The sequence below is a fragment of the Scylla paramamosain genome, chromosome 16 (genome assembly GCF_035594125.1).
Source record: "Scylla paramamosain isolate STU-SP2022 chromosome 16, ASM3559412v1, whole genome shotgun sequence".
Lineage (NCBI taxonomy): Eukaryota > Metazoa > Arthropoda > Malacostraca > Decapoda > Portunidae > Scylla > Scylla paramamosain.
The window spans coordinates 24,472,043-24,491,774 of NC_087166.1; the positions used below are offsets into that span (position 1 = coordinate 24,472,043).

At 47.6% G+C, this 19,732-nt stretch overlaps 2 protein-coding genes across 2 annotated transcripts in view; both read right to left on the minus strand.

Moving 5' to 3' along the window:
• Positions 1 to 33: 33 nt before the first annotated feature.
• LOC135108170 (B9 domain-containing protein 2-like) lies at positions 34 to 3,555 on the minus strand. Its single transcript, XM_064018936.1, has 5 exons — positions 3,289 to 3,555; positions 1,853 to 1,978; positions 1,406 to 1,540; positions 809 to 927; positions 34 to 284 (listed from the first exon to the last, which is right to left on the minus strand). Exons 1-5 carry the CDS (start codon positions 3,374 to 3,376, stop codon positions 225 to 227), a joined length of 528 nt encoding a protein of 175 aa, XP_063875006.1. The 5' UTR covers positions 3,377 to 3,555; the 3' UTR covers positions 34 to 224.
• Positions 3,556 to 9,386: 5,831 nt separating this feature from the next.
• Positions 9,387 to 19,732, minus strand: part of LOC135108171 (neurogenic locus Notch protein-like) — a 101,523-nt gene continuing 91,177 nt past the window's right edge. The window contains 4 exon segments of the mRNA XM_064018937.1: positions 9,387 to 12,646; positions 12,823 to 13,068; positions 13,738 to 13,861; positions 14,170 to 18,418. Coding sequence (XP_063875007.1) covers positions 11,108 to 12,646; positions 12,823 to 13,068; positions 13,738 to 13,861; positions 14,170 to 18,418 — 6,158 coding nt within the window. The 3' untranslated portion in view covers positions 9,387 to 11,107.

Sequence of the window (19,732 nt, forward strand, 5' to 3'; positions counted from 1 at the left end):
ATTTTCTGTTTTTTTTTTTCTCTTTCTTCTGTCTTTTTCTCTTTTTTTTGTTTTATTTATATCTTTCTTTCCTATTGAATTATTTCAGTTTATCATGTGTCAGTCTGTCCATTTGTCTCTATTTCTGTTTATCTTTATCTATCTTTTCTTCTATTTATCCTTTTGCTTCTCTTTGTATCAGTCTGTCTGTCTGTCTCTCTGTTTACCTCAGCATATCTCTCTCTCTAAGTTGCTATGCCATATTTGTCAAATTCTCTGAGAATGACTCCTATATCAAGGTGAACCTGAAAGAGAAATGGAGGGAAAGGTAAGGTTACAAATTACATATAAATAGGAGTATTTATGTATGTACAAATCAACAACTAAGTACATGCAACAAAATAAAAATACCAAGATATTTCATTTGGAACATTCAAGTAACTTTACCACACACACACACACACACGCACACACACACCGTTAGGATTAATGTTAAGTTTTTCCCGTTTTATCCGTTTATTATTATTATTATTATTATTACACACACACACACACACACAGAAAATAACATAAGAAAATAAGAGAAGCTGTATGAAACATGCTTACCAGTTTCCACCAAACATCTTTATCCATAAATTTGTCTAATCTTCTCTTAAAGCTCCCTAATGACTCAGCACTAACAACCTAATTACTGAGTTTATTCCATTCATCTATTACTCTATTTAAGATCCAGATCCTTCTTATCTCTTTTATAAATCTATTTCTTGTTCTATCCTGATTATTGATTCTAAGATTTTGCTTCGGTCACACACACACCACACACACACACCGTGCCAGAAGCAATGGTGGACAGACGGTAGCGCTCTAAGGATGAGTGGATGAATTCTGTGGATAAGAGTTGAGGTCCTCCACCCAGAAAAGCCCGTCGGAATTCCTCAGAGAATGTGCCTGTTGGTTTGTGTTGGGTTAGGTTAGGTAAGGTTTGTTTGGTTATATTATGTTTGGTTTGGCTTGGTTATGTTATGTTTGGTTTGGCTTGATTAGGTTTGGTTTGGTTTGGTTAAGTTAGGTTTGGTTTGGTTTGGTTTGGTTAGGTTAGGTTACATTTTGATTGGATTTGGTTAAGTTGGATTTGCTTTGATTACATTTGGTTAGGTTGGGAAAGGTGAGGTAAATGAGGTGATGTACACTTAGTTTGGATAAGGTAACATGAGATTAATGCCTCAATAAATACCTTAATAATAAATAACACAGATTTTCACATTAATCTTGCTTTTGGAAACTTTTTCATGTATAATAATACACAGAGGCAACATTGATCTATCAATAAATTATCTATTTATCTATCTATCTATCAGTGCATCATTCCTGTCTATGAATACATCTGATCTCATTTTTATATATGTGTGTGTGTGTGTGCACTCACCCACAGGTCTCCAGGTGTGACAGTGCAGGGTGTGGTGGCCAGGGTGTGTGGGGATATGGATGATGCCGTACCCACACACATCTACTCGGCTCAGTGCATCCTGCCGGTACACCTGCAGCAGCAGCCGTGGCCACCCTGGAGGAGGAGGAGGAGGAGGAGGAGGAGGAGGAGGAGGAGGAGGAGGAGGAGGAGGAGGAGGAGGAGGAGGAGGAGGAGGAGGAGGAGGAGGAAAAGGAGGAGAAGAAGGAAGAGGAGGAGGAAGATGGGAAGAGAGAAAAGACAAATGATTACAGTCACCACAAAAAAATTCACACCTTGAGAAAATTAATAATCAATATTAATAATAGACACACACACACACACACACACACACACACACACACACACACACACACACACACACACACACACACACACACACAGACAAACACACACACACACACACACCCTGTATGCCACGTGTAGATAGATGGATGTCAAGTGGATGGCACCAAACAATTTCTTCTCCCACTTCAGAACGGTCAGCCTGGGTCTGCCCCTCCGCCAAGCCCTCCACCAGCCTCCACCCTCCACCTGCAGGAAGGCGGAGTAGTATGGTAATAAAAGAGTTTAGGGTAGATTCCAATAATGTGGAGTGGTCCTTGTTGGGGAACCACACTGCCACAGGTAACCAGCTGGCAGCATGGCTATTGTGAGCAGGCATGCTCCCTCACCCTGCTGGTGCACTGGGTTAGCCAGCTGATCCTCACCCCTCTTGCCTTTTAGAGTTTGGGTAAACAATGAATCCATTTAAATATTTGTATGATTACTTTAGTTATGTTACATGGCTTACTTATTCACTGTGATAAATTACTTAAATACTTATGGTGATTAATTACTTAAGTATTATTATAGGTGTTTAACTCTGTTAACATGCAACACAGCCAGGACACTTGATTATTTAGGTATTCAATAATGAAGATATTGTGTCAGTGACCGGTATGTGGTGTGTTACAGTGTTATATGCCCTAGTATGTGTTCACCTTGGTACTTAGGTAATTACCCAGAATAAGGTTTCTATCTATCATGTGATTGTTGCCAGGCCTCCAGATTGCATGCTGCAATTCTTGTATTATTCACCGTCGTGTGGTAAAGACACCTGGTGTACTGGAAGTTTGTGTACTGGCCCCTGCACCCACCAGGGAAAGAGAGGCTGAGAGGCTTGAGCAGGCTGTGAGTCATGGGTTTATTGTCACGATGCTCTATATCTATTACATGGGCAGAAGGAAAATATGAAAGCCTATATGACGATGGGAATGAGAGACCTTTAGGTACATGGATCCTATCATACTCCTTCATAAAATCATACTGAGGATGCTGCTGAGGAAAACACAAGAGTAATACATATACCTACACTACAACTACAGTAGCAATAATTATGTTTAAGAAAATAAAATAATTGAAAATTAAATCAAGATAATGCCATCAACAATAACATAATGTCTGGTTATGTTTTGTTTCAAAGATCCCTCACTGTCTCCCTGTCAAGCGGCTAAAAGTGTCTCCTGCCACCCTGCCCTGCGGCACCACTCCTGCATACATTAGTTTCCCCTACAGGATCCCTGCTTGCCCAAGTATACCTCCCCTGCCAGGCCAGGCCTCCATCCCTGTGGGGTCCCTGACAGCACAGAATTATCTTCACTTCTGCGTTCAGATGAGTCACATCTTAGTTTATTGTTTTTTTGGGGAAAATGTAACAAACAAATTAATTCCGACGGAAGTGTTAAAAAATGTACCATGTGCATAAATGTTCATGAGAGAGAGAGAGAGAGAGAGAGAGAGAGAGAGAGAGAGAGAGAGAGAGAGAGAGAGAGAGAGAGAGAGAGAGAGAGAACATGACTCACCCAGCTGCAGGAGCCACTTGCACAGCAACGAGGAGTCTGGGAAGCCACTCGCGCCGGTGATCTGGCCAACCACATGCACCTCAGCCATGCAGAAACACACAGCTCCACGGCAGCACCTCAGCAGACCAACACTCCTCAATAACACAATGCCATCTTCTCTTCAGAGTTGAGGAAACCGTTTAAAAGTTGGAGGCTGAGTTACTGTCACATCTACCCGCTGCCCGCATGCAGCTTTGTTTGTTTACTTTGGAAGCCTCAGGTGTCACACGAGAATCTTTGGTTTTACTACACGTCAGACTGAATAATAAAATAAAAATAATACCATAAGAAATAAATCAGGATAAAATATTAGTTATCTAATGCAGAAATAAACTTGCATTATTAAATTTACGATTTGATTTGACTCAATTATTGTTTAACCTGTAAAAGACTCCCTGTGTTTGTACAGGCAAGTATCAATAAAAAATAAATAAATAAATAAATAAAAAATAGAAAGAAGAAAGAGAGAGAGAGAGAGAGAGAGAGAGAGAGAGAGAGAGAGAGAGAGAGAGAGAGAGATGCCTTTATTGTTTCTCAATCAGACTGAGAAGCACGGGCAGCCTTTGAGCCCGCCCGTAATGAGGCTGCGATTTATCGAGCTGGCGAGTACATGGAACAAGTGTGTATCAGTGTGGACAGAGTGGAGGTGGCGGTGACCTGGGCTACTCTCGCGTACTCAGGGTCAAGGGACACATCATGTCGCTGGTGCAGATTGCAAGTGGCTGGACAGACCAGCAAGTAGTGTAGAAGGTCGGCAGCCTCCTCCAGGCAAGGTGCTCAAGGTTCTGGACCTGTGCAAAGTGTTTGGTATTTGCACAGGTAGCCAAGGTGGAATTTTTGCAAATAGGTGATGGTAGTTTGACAGGTCCAGTGTTGGGGGGGGGAGAGGAATTGGGATAGGGCATAGTGGCTCCTGACATGAGGTGTGACGTACTGCCAGGTGAGGAAGCGAGATCCCTGTGTCCCTAAATCAGCAAGGTGATTAAAGCTGACTTTAGATTCGGTGTATGATAGACTGACGTGAATTGGGAAAGAGACGTGGGGCCAAGTCGTGGCCAGCTGCCGTGCTGCTGCATCTGCCTTCTCGTTACCGGGGACGCCGGTCTCTAGAGGACACAGAACAAGGAAAATAAGTTATTCCCATGGTAGAAAGTGTAAGGATGCTGATGAATGGAAGAAAGCATATGGAGTCTTTTGCAGAATCACTGTCAATCGCCTGTGTTGCAGTAAATGAATCTGAGGCAGTAACCAGAAGGAGGCAGTAGACACCTGTCGAAACGATAATTACTCCCAGTGAGGTCTAAAGCACTGTTCAGGGGGTGCTGTGAACTTATCATTAAACCCACCTGTGATCTCACAGAACGTTTCCCTTTGTGTCTCACAACACAAGGGGGCAGTCACAGCCTGCCCTCTAAAGACAACTCTCTTCCTCCACACAAAACTACAAGCACCTAATAACACACACACCCTTTACTCAAAAATTTTAAAATCATCATGGCGACTCCTACACCAGCCTCGGAGTCCCCATCTGGGGAGGGGACCATAAATGTCTCCAGGTCGGACTGCCTTTCTGTCGACGACCCTAAGTGTCTTGACACCCCCCTCAACTTTTTCTTCATTAACTTCCGCAACATTCGCGGTCTAAGATCTAATTTTCAATCTGTAGAACACCACCTCTTCTCTTCTAAACCTCATCTTCTTTTCCTCACTGAAACTCAGGTGTCTGAGGCAACTGACAGTAGCCCCTTTTTTGTTCCCTCCTACTTTCTCTATCCTCATTTTCGATCCAAAGCTGGATGCTGCGTTTATGTGCGCAATGACAACCTGCTCTCGTGCTCACGCTCTTGAATCTTCCGAGTTTTCCACCATCTGGCTACGACTACAGAGTCACTCTGATACTAAATTTATCTGTGCTGTATATCTCTCACCTAACTCCTCTGACTATAAGAAATTCTTTGACTACTTAACTTCCAAAGTGGAGCACATTCTGACTCTCTTCCCTTTCGCAGAGATCTCCATTCTTGGAGACTTCAATGTTCACCACCAGCTTCGGCTTTCCTCTCCCTTCACTGACCATCCTGGTGAACTAGCCTACAACTTTGCTATCCTCCATGACCTAGAGCAATTGGTGTAACACCCTACTCGTATTCCTGACCGTCTTGGAGATACACCCAACATTCTTGACCTTTTCCTGACCTCTAATCCTTCTGCTTATGTTGTCACCCTTTCTTCTCCGTTGGGCTCCTCCGATCACAATCTCATATCTTTATCTTGTCCTATCGCTCCAATCCCTCCTCAGGATCCCCCTAAGCGAAGGTGCCTCTGGCGTTTTGCCTCTGCTAGTTGGGGGACCTGAGGAGGTATTTTGCTGATTTTCCTTGGAATGACTACTGCTTCCGTGTCAGAGACCCGTCTTTGTGTGCTGAACAAATATCTCCAATAACTTTGCTTCTTCTTCTTTCCCTCCTCTATTTCAACCAGATGGCACCACTGCTATCACATATATTTCTAAAGCTGAACTCTTTGCTCAAACCTTTGCTAAAAACTCTACCTTGGACGATTCAGGGCTTGTTCCTCCCTCTCCTCCACCCTCTGACTACTTCATGCCACCTATTAAAATTCTTCGCAATGATGTTTTCCATGCCCTCGCTGGCCTAAACCCTCGGAAGGCTTATGGACCTGATGGGGTCCCTCCTATTGTTCTCCGAAACTGTGCCTCCGTGCTTGCACCTTGCCTAGTCAAACTCTTTCAGCTCTGTCTGTCAACATCTACCTTTCCTTCTTGCTGGAAGTTTGCCTACATTCAACCTGTTCCTAAAAAGGGTGACCGTTCTAATCCCTCAAACTACCGTCCTATTGCTTTAATTTCCTGCCTATCTAAAGTTTTTGAATCTATCCTCAACAGGAAGATTCTTAAACATCTATCACTTCACAACCTTCTATCTGATCGCCAGTATGGGTTCCGTCAAGGCCGCTCTACTGGTGATCTTCTGGCCTTCCTTACTGAGTCTTGGTCATCCTCTTTTCGAGATTTTGGTGAAACTTTTGCTGTTGCCTTGGACATATCAAAAGCTTTTGATAGAGTCTGGCACAAAGCTTTGACTTCCAAACTACCCTCCTACGGTTTCTATCCTCTCTGTAACTTCATCTTAAGTTTCCTTTCTGACCGTTCTATTGCTGCTGTGGTAGACGGTCACTGTTCTTCTCCTAAATCTATTAACAGTGGTGTTCCTCAGGGTTCTGTCCTGTCACCCACTCTCTTCTTATTATTCATTAATGATCTTCTAAACCAAACTTCTTGTCCTATCCACTCCTATGCTGATGATACCACCCTGCACCTTTCCACGTCTTTTCATAGACGTCCAACCCTTCAGGAGGTAAACATATCACGCAGGGAAGCCACAGAACGCTTGACTTCTGATCTTTCTAAAATTTCTGATTGGGGCAGAGCAATCTTGGTATTGTTCAGTGCCTCAAAAACTCAATTCCTCCATCTATCAACTCGACACAACCTTCCAGACAACTATCCCCTCTTCTTCAATGACACTCAACTGTCCCCCTCTTCTACACTGAACATCCTCGGTCTGTCCTTTACTTATAATCTGAATTGGAAACTTCACATCTCATCTCTAGCTAAAACAGCTTCTATGAAGTTAGGTGTTCTGAGACGTCTCCGCCAGTTTTTCTCACCCCCCCCCCCCAGCTGCTAACTCTGTACAAGGGCCTTATCCGTCCATGTATGGAGTATGCTTCACTTGTCTGGGGGAGTTCCACTCATACTGCTCTTCTAGACAGGTTGGAATCAAAAGCTTTTCGTCTCATCGACTCCTCTCCTCTAATTGACTGTCTTCAGCCTCTCTCTCACCGCCGCAATGTTGCATATCTAGCTGTCTTTTACCGCTATTTTCATGCTAACTGCTCTTCTGATCTTGCTAACTGCATGCCTCCCCTCCTTCCGCGGCCTCGCTGCACAAGACTTTCTTCTTTCTCTCACCCCTATTCTGTCCACCTCTCTAATGCAAGAGTTAACCAGTATTCTCAATCATTCAACCCTTTCTCTGGTAAACTCTGGAACTCCCTGCCTGCTTCTGTATTTCCACCTTCCTATGACTTGAATTCCTTCAAGAGGGAGGTTTCAAGACACTTATTCATCAATTTTTGACCACTGCTTTGACCCTTTTATGGGACTGGCATTTCAGTGGGTATATTTTTCTATTGGATTTTTGTTGCCCTTGGCCAGTGTCACTCCTACATAAAAAAAAAAAAAATGTGTTTCGTGTATCACATACGTGGTGGTGAGCACTAAAGAGTCGCCACTAACCGCTTGAAAGGCTGAAGCTTCGTCAGAGAGGCGAAAGGAGCAGGTCACATCATTGCAAATGAAGGCCGCCCTTGCTGCTCCTCCAGCACCAACTGACCCATCAGCGAAATAGTGCAGGCCAGTGGGCGAGGAATGTGAAGCTATTTCAGCCAAACCTTCCTCTCGAGAGCAGAACTAGCAGACTTGTCGAAGGCGTGCAGTATAGGTGATGGTGTAGAGTTTGGGGCTCCAGGGAAAAGGTAGGTGGTAATCAAAGACTGGGAGGTCAGGGGCGCTCCGAACTATGTCCTCCACCTAAACTTTCGAACTACATCAGCAACGGTAAGTGTCCAGTCTTTCTCAGGGGTGGCATTGGGAGGTTGCAGGAAGACATGTAGCCGCTTAGAAGCGAGAGAAGTGTCTGGTCTTGTCCTGAAGAGTCTCGCGGTGGCCAGTGATACCTGAGTGAGTATACGATGAAAGACAGCGAGATAGTCGCATTTAGCTCGCATGGTGCCAGTACGCGTCCACATCAGAGCAGCTAAATGACGAGTCGCTTCGTTCTGTGGGACCTCAAGCGATCTTGTGAGTGTGAGACACACTCAGGAGGCAAATGGCGCTGTTGTCAATTACTGAGAGTATTACAGAAATGTAAAACGCATCGCTTAATCTGGACTGACGCACTACTACCTCTCTGAGAGGTATTGAAGAACCTTAACTCGAGTTGTGGTCCTTTATCTGATGCAATTTGCGTGTGGCTTGAAAGTGAGATGGGGGTCTGGCCAGATACTAAGATACTTATACCTGCTAGTGCGCTAAGGAATGCAGTCCCTTAGTTGGAGTGGTCGTGTAGGAGTACGGAGGTCGAAGGTTATATACTTGGATTTGTCAAGGTTTATCTTGAGTCCTGCTGACACGGTGTTTTTTTGTTATTGTAATGTAGCCAAGGCTGCGGGCACGAAATTGTGGCAGTTGGGCTTGGGGAAAACTAGGGCCAAATGATCTGCATAACATAAAGCACCCCCGTGCCATAAGATGAAATGAACCCTGGGGTTTACCCAGTGTGGGAGTATTCACGGGAGAGATGGCCTACTCGGGCACTCCGATCGCTGAGTAAGCAGTGAATCCATCGAAGTAAGAGGCCATGGACTCTTCTGGGCCATACTCCAGGATGACAATGGGCCTGACGACCACGAATGCCTCCTCAATGTACAGAAAGTCAGCGAGGCAAGTTCATCGCCGCTGCTCTTACATAATCACATGGCCTACATTTGCCAAAGAAATATCGGGTATTGTATTATAGGCTGATGTAGCTGCTTTTATTATTTATTAAATTTGTATTTTTATTTATTGTTTTTAATTATTCTTTTATGTTAAAAAAAAATCGAAACTGGCGGAGTCTGAAGAGGAAATTGCTTTAGGAAATTAATTGTGGTTAATTGCAAACATCCTGCACACCTTGAAAATAACCAATAAAACCTGCGATGGAAGAATGACGTGGTTAGACGGTCTCCCCCTACACTGGTCCTACCAGATGGACCTAATAACTAATCTAATAACAACTGGCCTCTTGTTTCCTCATCCAAGTAACCACAGACATGAACTGAAATAATACTGAAGGCAGTGAAGGGCTTCAGGTGTCAGCACTGTCCTTAGAAATTAATCTGGAGAAGCCAGAGAGAGAGAGAGAGAGATGTATGCATGACTTACTCTACAAAACCAGACTTAAACAATAATGGAATGGAGAGAAACACACCACTAAAAAAATCATGTTTCATTTACATGCATACTCACAAAATAATGCTTACATTCATACTCTCAAACTAAAGACCCCACTCATATGGAGGTTCAGGATGTGGAAGTACAAGACCAATGAGTATTTTGTCTGATGTACAGTTATCTTTTAAACATAAATGCAGGTGGAAATTCCTTCTTTGTAAACCTTTGGGTATAAATGTCAGTGTGTGTGTGTGTGTGTGTGTGTGTGTGTGAAAAGGGACAGTAGTGTCTATGTGGAGGGAAAATATACATAATGAATAGGGTTTGGATATGGTTTGCATGTTTTGCTTGAGCACTCTGGCATCCTGCGTTAGCCGTGCCTGGCCCCAAGGCACCCGCCACCCAGCCATCCTGAGATCAATGATGAAAACAATTGCCTGCAGTGTTGGAGTGGAAACGTGCAAGGAATGAAAAGCCAGGAAAATGCAGACTCTGGGTCATGACGTGGCTAACAGACTGTACCAAGTGCCGGCAAACACAGTATGCTGTATAAGATTCTTGTTCATCATAACTATGCTGTATGTACATATGCAAAAGGCACATTCTTCAGTGTAGGTGTGGTTGTGGAACACATCTATATAGGTATGTAAATGTATACGTGTCCGTGCTGTTTTCAAGCCTCACTACATCCTCTTAACATTAAGTAGAATATGTCCAAGTGTGTCATTTAGGAGAGAACAACAATGAACCGTCAATGTCATGGTACCAAAAGCAGGAATTACTGAAAGCTTTAGTGGCGTGCACGGCCGAGGGAGGCTGTGCAGCGCTGGACGTCACGTGAACACATACGTTTTGTACATAACAGAGGACACAGCTGGTTGGTCCTGGTCTCCTCACACCCTCCGTGTCAGACATTCTATACAACAAATGCTTACAAATATATATAAAAATTATGAGTCATTTACAACAGGCACTTCACCTCAACAAAGCACCCTTGGCTAAATTTATTTGTTCATGTCTTAAATTGATACTCAATACATACAGAAAATAATATTTTGTCATTTCTATTAAAATTTTCATTAATTTATACTGATATGAACCCATAAAAATCTATCGGCAGAATACCCTACAGAGATCGGGCTGTGGTCTCTAGAGTGCTACACTTACACGTGTCCATTCTTAAAACAAATTAAACAAAGACATGGTTATAAACTTCACACACTAAACAACATATCACATTCAACATAGTCATGATATCGAACTTCCCTTCAAGTCACTGTGATGAGTTGTGTGCACAAGGTCTCGTCTGGTCAACATTCTGGTCATCCAGGTGTCTACACTAAAAACTGAAATGTATGTTTGGAATGCACAGGAAAAGCAAAAAAGATTCCTATTTTAATTTGGAAATGCATGCTTTCATGCTCAGGACAATAGTGTTGAGCACAGCTATCACAGAGCGACCATGAAAGACTCCTCCTACGTCACATCTACAACTATATTGCAAACTGTTTTGTGTGAACACTGTACACAAAAAGGTCTTCATCTTACACAGGAAGGTCCTTGCCTTACTTTTCTACAATTACAAGAAGTAAAGTCTGTGGATGATTGTACTCACTTGCACAATAAGTACGAATAAAATAATATTAGCACTATGTACATGGTAGAGAGGAAGCAGCCCAGGCAGGTGTGGTGCACGCAGCACTGTACACCGAGGGCAGCACTGTACACTAGAACACTATTGGCACGAGGGAACTTCAGGGTCTAAATATAGATGGAGCCCTGAGAAGGCAATCCTAAAGGTTGCAAGGGCCCCTGTGGCTGCCCCTGCTGTTGCTGCTGTTGGTGCTGCTGCTGCTGCTGCTGCTGTTGTTGTTGTTGTTGCTGCTGCTGTTGCTGCTGCTGCTGCTGCTGCTGCTGTTGCTGCTGCTGCTGTGCGTTGGGATAGAGTGGGTGTAGTGGTGGTAGGCCAGGGGGTCCCAGAGGAGACCTGACACCCTCTGACCAGTCACTCTGACTGCGGGGGGAGGCCGAGGACCACTGGCCAGGGGACTCTGGGGAAGGGGTGGGGAAGGCATCATGAGCAGCTTGTGCTGTCCCGTGGTGGTGCTGGGGTGTGGCCTCCACCCCTGAGTGCTGCGAGGGAGGGGTGGGGTAGTGGGGGTAGAATCCACTGCTGCCTTGGTGCTGGTGGTGCTGCTGCATCTGCTGCTGTTGCTGCTGCTGTTTCTGTTGATGGTGAGCCTGTGCCTGCTGAAGCTGGTGTTGCTGAGGGGGAGGGGGGGGCTGCTGTTGCTGCTGCTGCTGCTGCTGGCCAGGCAGGCTGTATGCAGCCCCACTGCTGCTCGGAAATTCAAACCCCGAGGTGGCCGTGGCATGCCTGAGGGCCGCCATGTGTGTGGGGGAGGTGGGCAGTGCTGGCCGCATCTTGCCAGGGGAAGTGGCATGGCCCTGGGCGTGAGGAGAGTGGACGTGCTGGGGGGATGAGTGAGGGGGAGTCATGTGGTGAGGAGGGGAGGTGGTCTGGCTCTGTGGGGAGAAGGAGGCTGGCATGGACTGCTGCCGCTGATGCACCACATGACCCTGGTGGTGGGGGTGGCCCTCGATCAGGCTGGCAAAACTGAAAGGGTTGTTGTCACGCACACCAATCTGCTGCAGGTTGTTCATGGATGCTGCAGCCTTGACAGACTCCTCATAGGGAGGTGGCTGTGCCACACCCAGCTCAGGGAAGTGGGGGTTGACACCCCCCAGGCCACCAGAAAACAGCCCCGTCTCGAAGGGGCTGGAGGCCGCCTCAAACACCCCGTGTGGTGACCCTGTCGAATTCAGTGGCGACAGCTGCGTCTGTGAGTCCACACTTGGCACACCCGAGGCTTCCCGCTTCTTCTTGACACTGGAGCTGCGCTTGATGGAGACGGTGCCATCAGGACTGACAGGAGTGTTGATGGACCCACCAGGCAGGGACATGACTGAGGACTTTGGCCGCCGAGCTTTGGCCTTGGGCTGAGTGTTGGTTCGCTGTGCTGGCTGCGGTGTCATCTGCTGGGTGAGCACATTCCCAGCCTGCTGGTTCTGCTGCTGTGACACCAGGTGGGAGGTATTGACCACCTGGGCCATCTGAGGGGAGCGGGGGTGGTGCTCCCGCAGCAGGCGCACAATGTCGTGGTGCAGCCGTTCATTGGCCACGTCCTCAGGCAGGCGCTCCATGTTGTCGGTGATGTCCCGGTTGGCAAAGTGGTCCAGCAGGATCTTACATGCCTCGTAGCTCCCCTCCCGGGCAGCGAGGAACAGCGGGGTCTCGTCCTGTGAGGGAAGGCATTTTGGGGATTGTTGCAAGCACTGTTGAACATGAGACAACAAACACGGCAGCTTCAATAAGAACTCTTACTTGTACACTCCATACAACGTATTCAAGAAGTACTGATTCAACCACTTTTAAAACAACTTACTCTGAGGAGACAATAAACAACCAGACTCACCCTGTTGTTCTGAGCGTCCCTGTTTGCTCCATGGGCCAGTAAGATCTGTACTGCCTCCACATTGTTGACAGAGGCCGCCCAGTGCAGTGCTGTCTTGCCCAAGTCATCGGCAGCATTAATGTCAGCATCAGCATTGATAAGGTCCTCCACCATTCCCTCGATGGCAAGCCGCGCTGACAGGATGAGTGGCGTAGTGCCATCATTCATCTTGGCATTCAGGTCGGTGGATCGGTTCCTCAGGAGGATCTGTGGGCAAAAAATGTTGTCATGTGTCACTTTTAGACCTGCTGGTGATGCAAGCTGGCTCATCAAAAAAAAAATGGAATAGAAAGTAGAGACAATAATGGACCCCAGCAGCTTGGAAATCACATTACTTGTTCCTTCATCTAAATAATTCTAGAATTTTACTGTAAAATATAAAACTACAGAAACTGAAAAATTTGAGTTTCTCAAGCACTTCTTTTGTTGCCAATGGCATCTTTCAAAATTCCATTCAATTTGCACCACAACAATGAAATATGTTTCATGTAAAGCCACAGCAGTCACTGGGCTAATGCCGCTGCTTGATGGCTACTTCTACAGCAACAGCTCTGCAATAACATCTCCAATAATCACCATGCAAGATTTGAAAAAAAAAAAAAAACTGGCCATTATTAACAAGACAAATGCAAAACAGTGTACCATCAAATACTGCTGGCTAGCCTCAGACAAGCCTACTTCACACACACACACACACACACACACACACACACACACACACACACACACACACACACTGGATGATTGGCATCATTCATGCACATCACCAATGGCTGACAACAAGCTGTTAGCACAACACTGAGGAAACACAGGAACTGTCCTCATAAGTTTGAATTATACTATGTGTAGGTGTATCTACCTGGTGCCAACACCTACCTGGAACACTCCCTGGGCATCAGCAGCCACAGCAGCATGTAGTGGCGTGCGGCCAGTGGCATCCTGGGCGTTGGCATCGGCCTTGGCATCCAGCAGGCGCTTGGCTGCGTCAGCTCTGGCATACCTAGAATATAATCACTGGATTATTAAGGTCTGAATGTGTGTGAGGATCCCTTTTCAGTTTTTCTCCACAAGGGGCCATTTCCACTTGATGCTTACTTACAACCAGAAAAATGAGGAGCAACTATGGATTGAGGAGAATTAAGGTACTTACTGCTACACAATTTGTCATAATGACTGTCATGGTGCAAAATGTTGTAATGAGAACATAAATATAAATCTTTCATGAAAACTAATAAGAAGAGGAGACACTGCTAGTCAGATCTTATGCTAAACACCACAGTTATGTGTTGCACAGGAAGGAGCACTCACCTGGCAGCTAGGTGAAGGGAAGTTTCTCCGGTGCGGTCCATCTTGGCATTGAGCTTGGCGCCCTGCTCTATCAGCTCTTGGATCACCGCTGCCGACCCATCCTTGTCATCCTCATCTGTGTGGCTCTCTAGGCCACCACCACGGAAGGAGGCAATCATGAGTGGCGTCAAGCCCATGGGTCCCTTGGGATCCACCTCACCAGCCAGGCCCCGTTGGTCCTCTGGCTCGGTCTGCGGCGGAGTGAGGGCGAGGAGGTCTGGGTTCTTAATGTCGGCGGCGTCCAGATGCTGCTGCGTCCACACACGTGGGTCATTGGCGTCGTCATAGTCGGTGAGGTGTGTCTGGTCTGAGTAGCCCGCCTCGTGCCTTGACCTCTTGGTGGGTGGGTGTTCGCTGTCATCATCGGACCAATCAGCCATTGGTCCTGGGATGGCCATGGGTGGGCCCGGACCCTCCCCGTCAGCCAGGTCAGCCAGATGGTGCATGGAGGCCCCTTTGCTAAAGCTGCGCATCTCCTGGCCATCTGGCTTTCTGCGGGCCGGCTCGGTGCCCTGCCCTGTGGTGTACTTGGGGAAGAAGCCCTCAGGGAACCAGGTGATGCCCCGAGCACGCTTACGGTTATTGGTGATGACCATGAAAATGATGCCCACCAGCACCATGGTGAAGACAATGCCAACAATAACATAAGCATAGCCAGGCGTGGTATCCAGGGGCCTGTCCTCGTACACCCTGGCAATGGGCACATCATGGAAACTCTTCAGACGCAGATGGTTGGCTGCCAGAAAGTTTGCCATGTCAGTGACAGTTCCCAGGCACTGGTTTTCCCTTTCGCAGCGCCGGGTGTCAATGTCGAAGTACACCAGCAGGCCCTGGATGCCATCCCTGTTGTAGGTATAGATCATCTCCTCACCAGACTTGCCCAGCTTGATGGATAGATGCGCCCGCAACTCAGTGCTCAGGGTACGTGTGAAAGCTTTCTTCACCATCATGAAGCTGGCCTTGTCAGTCTCCACCACAATCTGGAGTCCTTCCTGCAGTATGGAGGGCGGCTCCATTTCGCAGTCCAGTCCATCCCAGCCACACTCCTCGGTGTTGCAGCCTTGATCACAATGGCCGTTGCCATAGTTGGTCTGGCAGTAAGCATCATAAATTGGGTTGCAGGAGTTCAAAGGCTTCTTGCAGTCCATGCCATCAAAGAGACACTCACTGTTATTGCATTCAGTGTTACAAATTCCATCTCCAAAGACTGCCACACAGTTTATTGGAGCCTGACACATTCCCCATGGGTCCCTACCCAGGGAGCACTCGTAGCCATCATAGTCACAGGCAGGAGTTGCGCACTCTTTGTCACACTTGTGATTGTTCTTCTTTTCTTCACAGCGATGGATTTCACACCTCTCTCTCTCCAGAGACATGTTGGAGATGAAGGTGATGACCTGCCTGCCAATGCCACCTGTGAAGGTTGGGTCGTGCACTTCGCACTTCTTGCCATTCCAGGTTGGGGGACAGTTGCATGTCATCATGTCTATACAGCTGCCACCATGCAGACATGGGTTGGGGCTGCAAGAGGTGACCTTTTCCTCCTGCGGGATGCACTCGGCGCCACGCTCATAGGGGCGGCAGATCTCCCCTGGACGACATGGGTTGGAGGCGCAGTTGTCGCTTGGGAACTCGCAAGACTTTCCTGTGAATCCATCAGGGCAGTGACATGAGTAGTCCACGTCATTATTGTTGCAGACTCCTCCATTCTGGCAGGGCGCCTCTGCACAGAAGTCCCTCTTACTCTCACAGTGTCGGCCCATGTAGCCCAGCTTGCAGTTGCAGCGGTAGTCATTGACCAGCTGGATGCAGTCGGCAGTGCCCTCAGGCACGCAGGGGGACGACAGGCACTCGTTCACATCCCCTTCACACCTGGTGCCCACGTAGCCCGGCTTACAGACGCACTCAAACCCGCCAACCTTGTCCACACAAGTCCCACCGTTGTGACAGGCTCCCTCGTAGCAGTCGTTGGTGTTGATCTCGCACAGCTTCCCAAGAGTTCCATGGGGACAGGAACACTGGAAACCATTCACTTGGTCGTGGCAGACTCCCCCATTCTGGCAGGGGTTGTTTGGCTTACAGTCATCAACATTGTACTCACAGTCCAGGCCCTGGAAGCCTGGCCGGCAGGTGCAGGAGTATGTGCCCACATGGTCATTGCAGGTGGCACCATTCATGCATGGCTGGGAGTCACACTCCTGTATCTCATGCTGGCAGTAGGAGCCCGTGTATCCTGGGGCACACTCACAGCGGTGGGTGTTGCCAATGTCGTGGCACTTGCCATCGTGGAGGCACAGTTCTGATGGACTCACATCCTTGCTGGCGGCCGCAGTGGCACAGGACACCATCTCCACATCACACAGTAGGCCAGTCCACCCCAGTGGACACACGCACTTGTAGCGGTTCTTAGTCTGCTTGCACACACCATTGTTGAAGCAGGGGGTGGGGGTGCACCAGTCCACCAGGTTTTCACACTGCTCCCCAGTGTAGCCGTACTGACAGTGGCAGGTGAAGAAGCCGTCGTGGTCACTGCAGGTGCCACCATTCTTGCATGGGTTAGAGTGGCACTCGTTGATGCGGTGCTGGCAGTGGGAGCCGGTGAAGCCTGTCATGCACTCACAGGTGTAGTTGTTGATGCCGTCGATGCAACTTCCGTTGTTCATGCAGGATGTCGGCGTGCAATCTTCATCGTTAATTTCACAATTTGTTCCGGAAAACCCGAGGCGACACGTGCAGGTGTAGGAGTTGACATAGTCATTGCAAGTGGCGTTGTTCTGGCAGGGATTTGAGTCACATTCATTGAGGTCGTGTTCACAGTTGGTGCCACCAAAGCCATCAACACACAGGCAGGTGTATTCCCCAATGCCATCCAGGCAGGTGCCACCATTGAGGCAGGGCTGCGGGGCACAGTCATTGGTGTTGATGGTGCACTCCCGTCCCTCATAACCCACAGCACAGTCACAGGAGTAGGAGCCGTTGGTGTTGCGACAGGTAGCACCATTCTTGCAGGGAGACGGAGACACGTTGCATTCATTGATGTCCTCGTCGCAGAGGCGGCCTGTGTAGCCCAAGTTGCACTCGCAGGTGAAGTCCACAAAGTTGGCAGTGGGCATGCAGCGGGCATCATGCCGGCACTTGTTTGGGGAGCACGGGTCCATGCGCACCTCACAGTTCTTCCCAGTGTGGGGGAGCTCACACACACACTTGTAAGAGTTCACCAAGTCGATGCAAGTGCCACCATTCCTGCAGGGACGACTCTGGCAGTCATCAATGTTCACCTCACAGTTGCGGCCGGAGTAGCCAGGGGGACACGAGCAGGTGTACATGTTGAGGGAGTCACGGCAGGTGCCGCCATGCTGGCATGGGTTGGACTGACACTCGTCAATCTCATGTTCACAGCGGTGGCCGGTGAACCCTGGCGGACACTTGCAATTGAACCTGTTGACGTCATCATAGCAGGTACCCCCATTTAGGCAGGGGTCGCTAGCACACTCGTTCACGTTGGAGAGGCAGCGAGCATCGTAGTAACCAGATGGGCACTGGCAGCGGAACCCATTGACCATGTCAATGCACCGCCCTCCATTGGCGCATGGCTGGGACAGGCAGTCATCAATGTTGGTCTCGCAGTGCCTGCCGGTGTAGCCCAGCTCACACTCACAGCTGTACTCATTGATGCCATCCTTGCACTTGGCACCATTGCGGCAGGGGTTGCTGAAGCACTCGTTAATGTTGTGCTCGCAGTTAACTCCAGCTGTGCCGTTGGGACAGTCACATTTGTAGCCATTGATGAGGTTCTTGCACGTCCCCTTGTGCTGACATGGAGAGGAGCTGCACTCGTCAATTTCCGTCTGACACAGGAGGCCTGTGTAGCCTGGGTGACACATACAATTGAAGGAGTTGTTCCCGTCAATGCAAGTTCCTTGACGGCAGGGAGAGGAGAGGCAGTCATCAATGTTGGTTTCACAGTTCCTGCCTGTAAAGCCTGGTGGGCAGCGACAACTGTAGCCAGCAACTCTGTCAATGCAGGTTCCCCCATGCTGGCAAGGCTCTGACGCACAGTCGTCGATGTTGATGTGACACTGGCGGCCGGTAAAGCCCTGAGTACAACTGCATCGGTACTCATTGATGAGGTCACTGCACACTCCGTTGTTGTAGCATGGGTGGGAAGCACACTCATCCACGTCCTCCTCGCAGTGCTGGCCAGTGTAGCCTGCGGGAAGGAGCCTTTGGTTACCCACTAGTACATGAAGGCCGGGCAGTGGAAGGTCCAATACAGACACAAAGAATACTTACATCTATTGACACTTTTCTTAGTAAAAATTGCAATACAGGTGCAAAAATTACCTATACTTGTTGCTATTTTTTCTTTTCAGTATTGGAGAGTTAGTGGTCAGCAGAAAATATGGTAAATGCACACATACAAAGCTACAAATCCCTTTTAAGATTTATCTATTATTTATTTTACATGTCAAAAGGGCTAGAGAGAGAGAGAGAGAGAGAGAGAGAGAGAGAGAGAGAGAGAGAGAGAGAGAGAGAGAGAGAGAGAGAGAGAGAGAGAGAGAGAGAGAGAGAGAGAGAGAGAGAGAGAGAGAGTGTGTTCTTATGCTATCCCTAAAAAAGAAATGAGAACAAAGAGAGTTTGCTGGCTTAGTTTTGGTATACAGTAGAAGCAAAATTTGATATCTTACTAGCTCTCAACATGTGGCTTTAACACACAAGGCTGAGGCTGCCAGTGTCATATGGTAAGCTTAAGCAAATGTCTTTTACCACTTGAAGTAGTAGATACTATTTTTATTTTTTAATTACTGTTTTAGTTATTATTATTATTATTATTATTATTGTTATTATTATTATTATTATTATTATTATTATTACTATTGTTACCATCATCGCACTTATTATTATTACTATTAAATCTATTATTATTATTTATTTATTTTTTTTAAATCAACTCGTGTGTATATCTGAAGAAGCGCCTGGCGGTGGCCGCAGCTCGCCTTGATGTGCACCTGGGGCACGGCGAGGCACGGCACGCCACAACAGCTGCCACAAAGGAGGCTCGCCGCCACTGACCCATTTCCATCGCCACGCTGCCAACTCATTGCATTCACCGTCGTCAGCATTACTTTAACCCTAGACTGGCCACTTCCCTCCCTGGACGTGCTGAGCATCAAACATTTATTACGTAGCCACTGTTCCCGAGTACTCACGGTGTCGCATGTGGCTCCACAAACCCTCCCGTTCCGCCCTGCAGTCTACTGTACTGATACTCCCTCTGCGTCTGTCTCAATTAGCGCAATAATACGACGCTCATAATGGGTACCAGTCTCATATTTCCTCTTCCTGTGCTGCGTCCCAAGATGGAGCAATGACAGCGACAGGAATACCGTGACGTCATGGAAGGGAGTACCAACTTTTCAAGGCGAGTCTGAGAACAGCAGCCTGACTCCCACCTTCCCACCTCGCCGTGCCTTTACCTGCCTGATGGAGCAGCCTGATGACACCGGATGTTCAGGCCTGCGAG

What these genes read in the sequence shown, in the direction of transcription:
- LOC135108170 (XM_064018936.1), bottom strand. Translation starts at nt 3,376, where the DNA reads ATGGCTGAGGTGCATGTGGTTGGCCAGATCACCGGCGCGAGTGGCTTC. An exon ending in ATCTACACGTGGCATACAGG is followed by an intron (nt 1,541 to 1,852) that starts GTGTGTGTGTGT and finishes CTCCTCCTCCAG; the next exon opens with GGTGGCCACGGCTGCTGCTG. An exon ending in CCACCATTGCTTCTGGCACG is followed by an intron (nt 285 to 808) that starts GTGTGTGTGTGT and finishes TTTCTCTTTCAG; the next exon opens with GTTCACCTTGATATAGGAGT.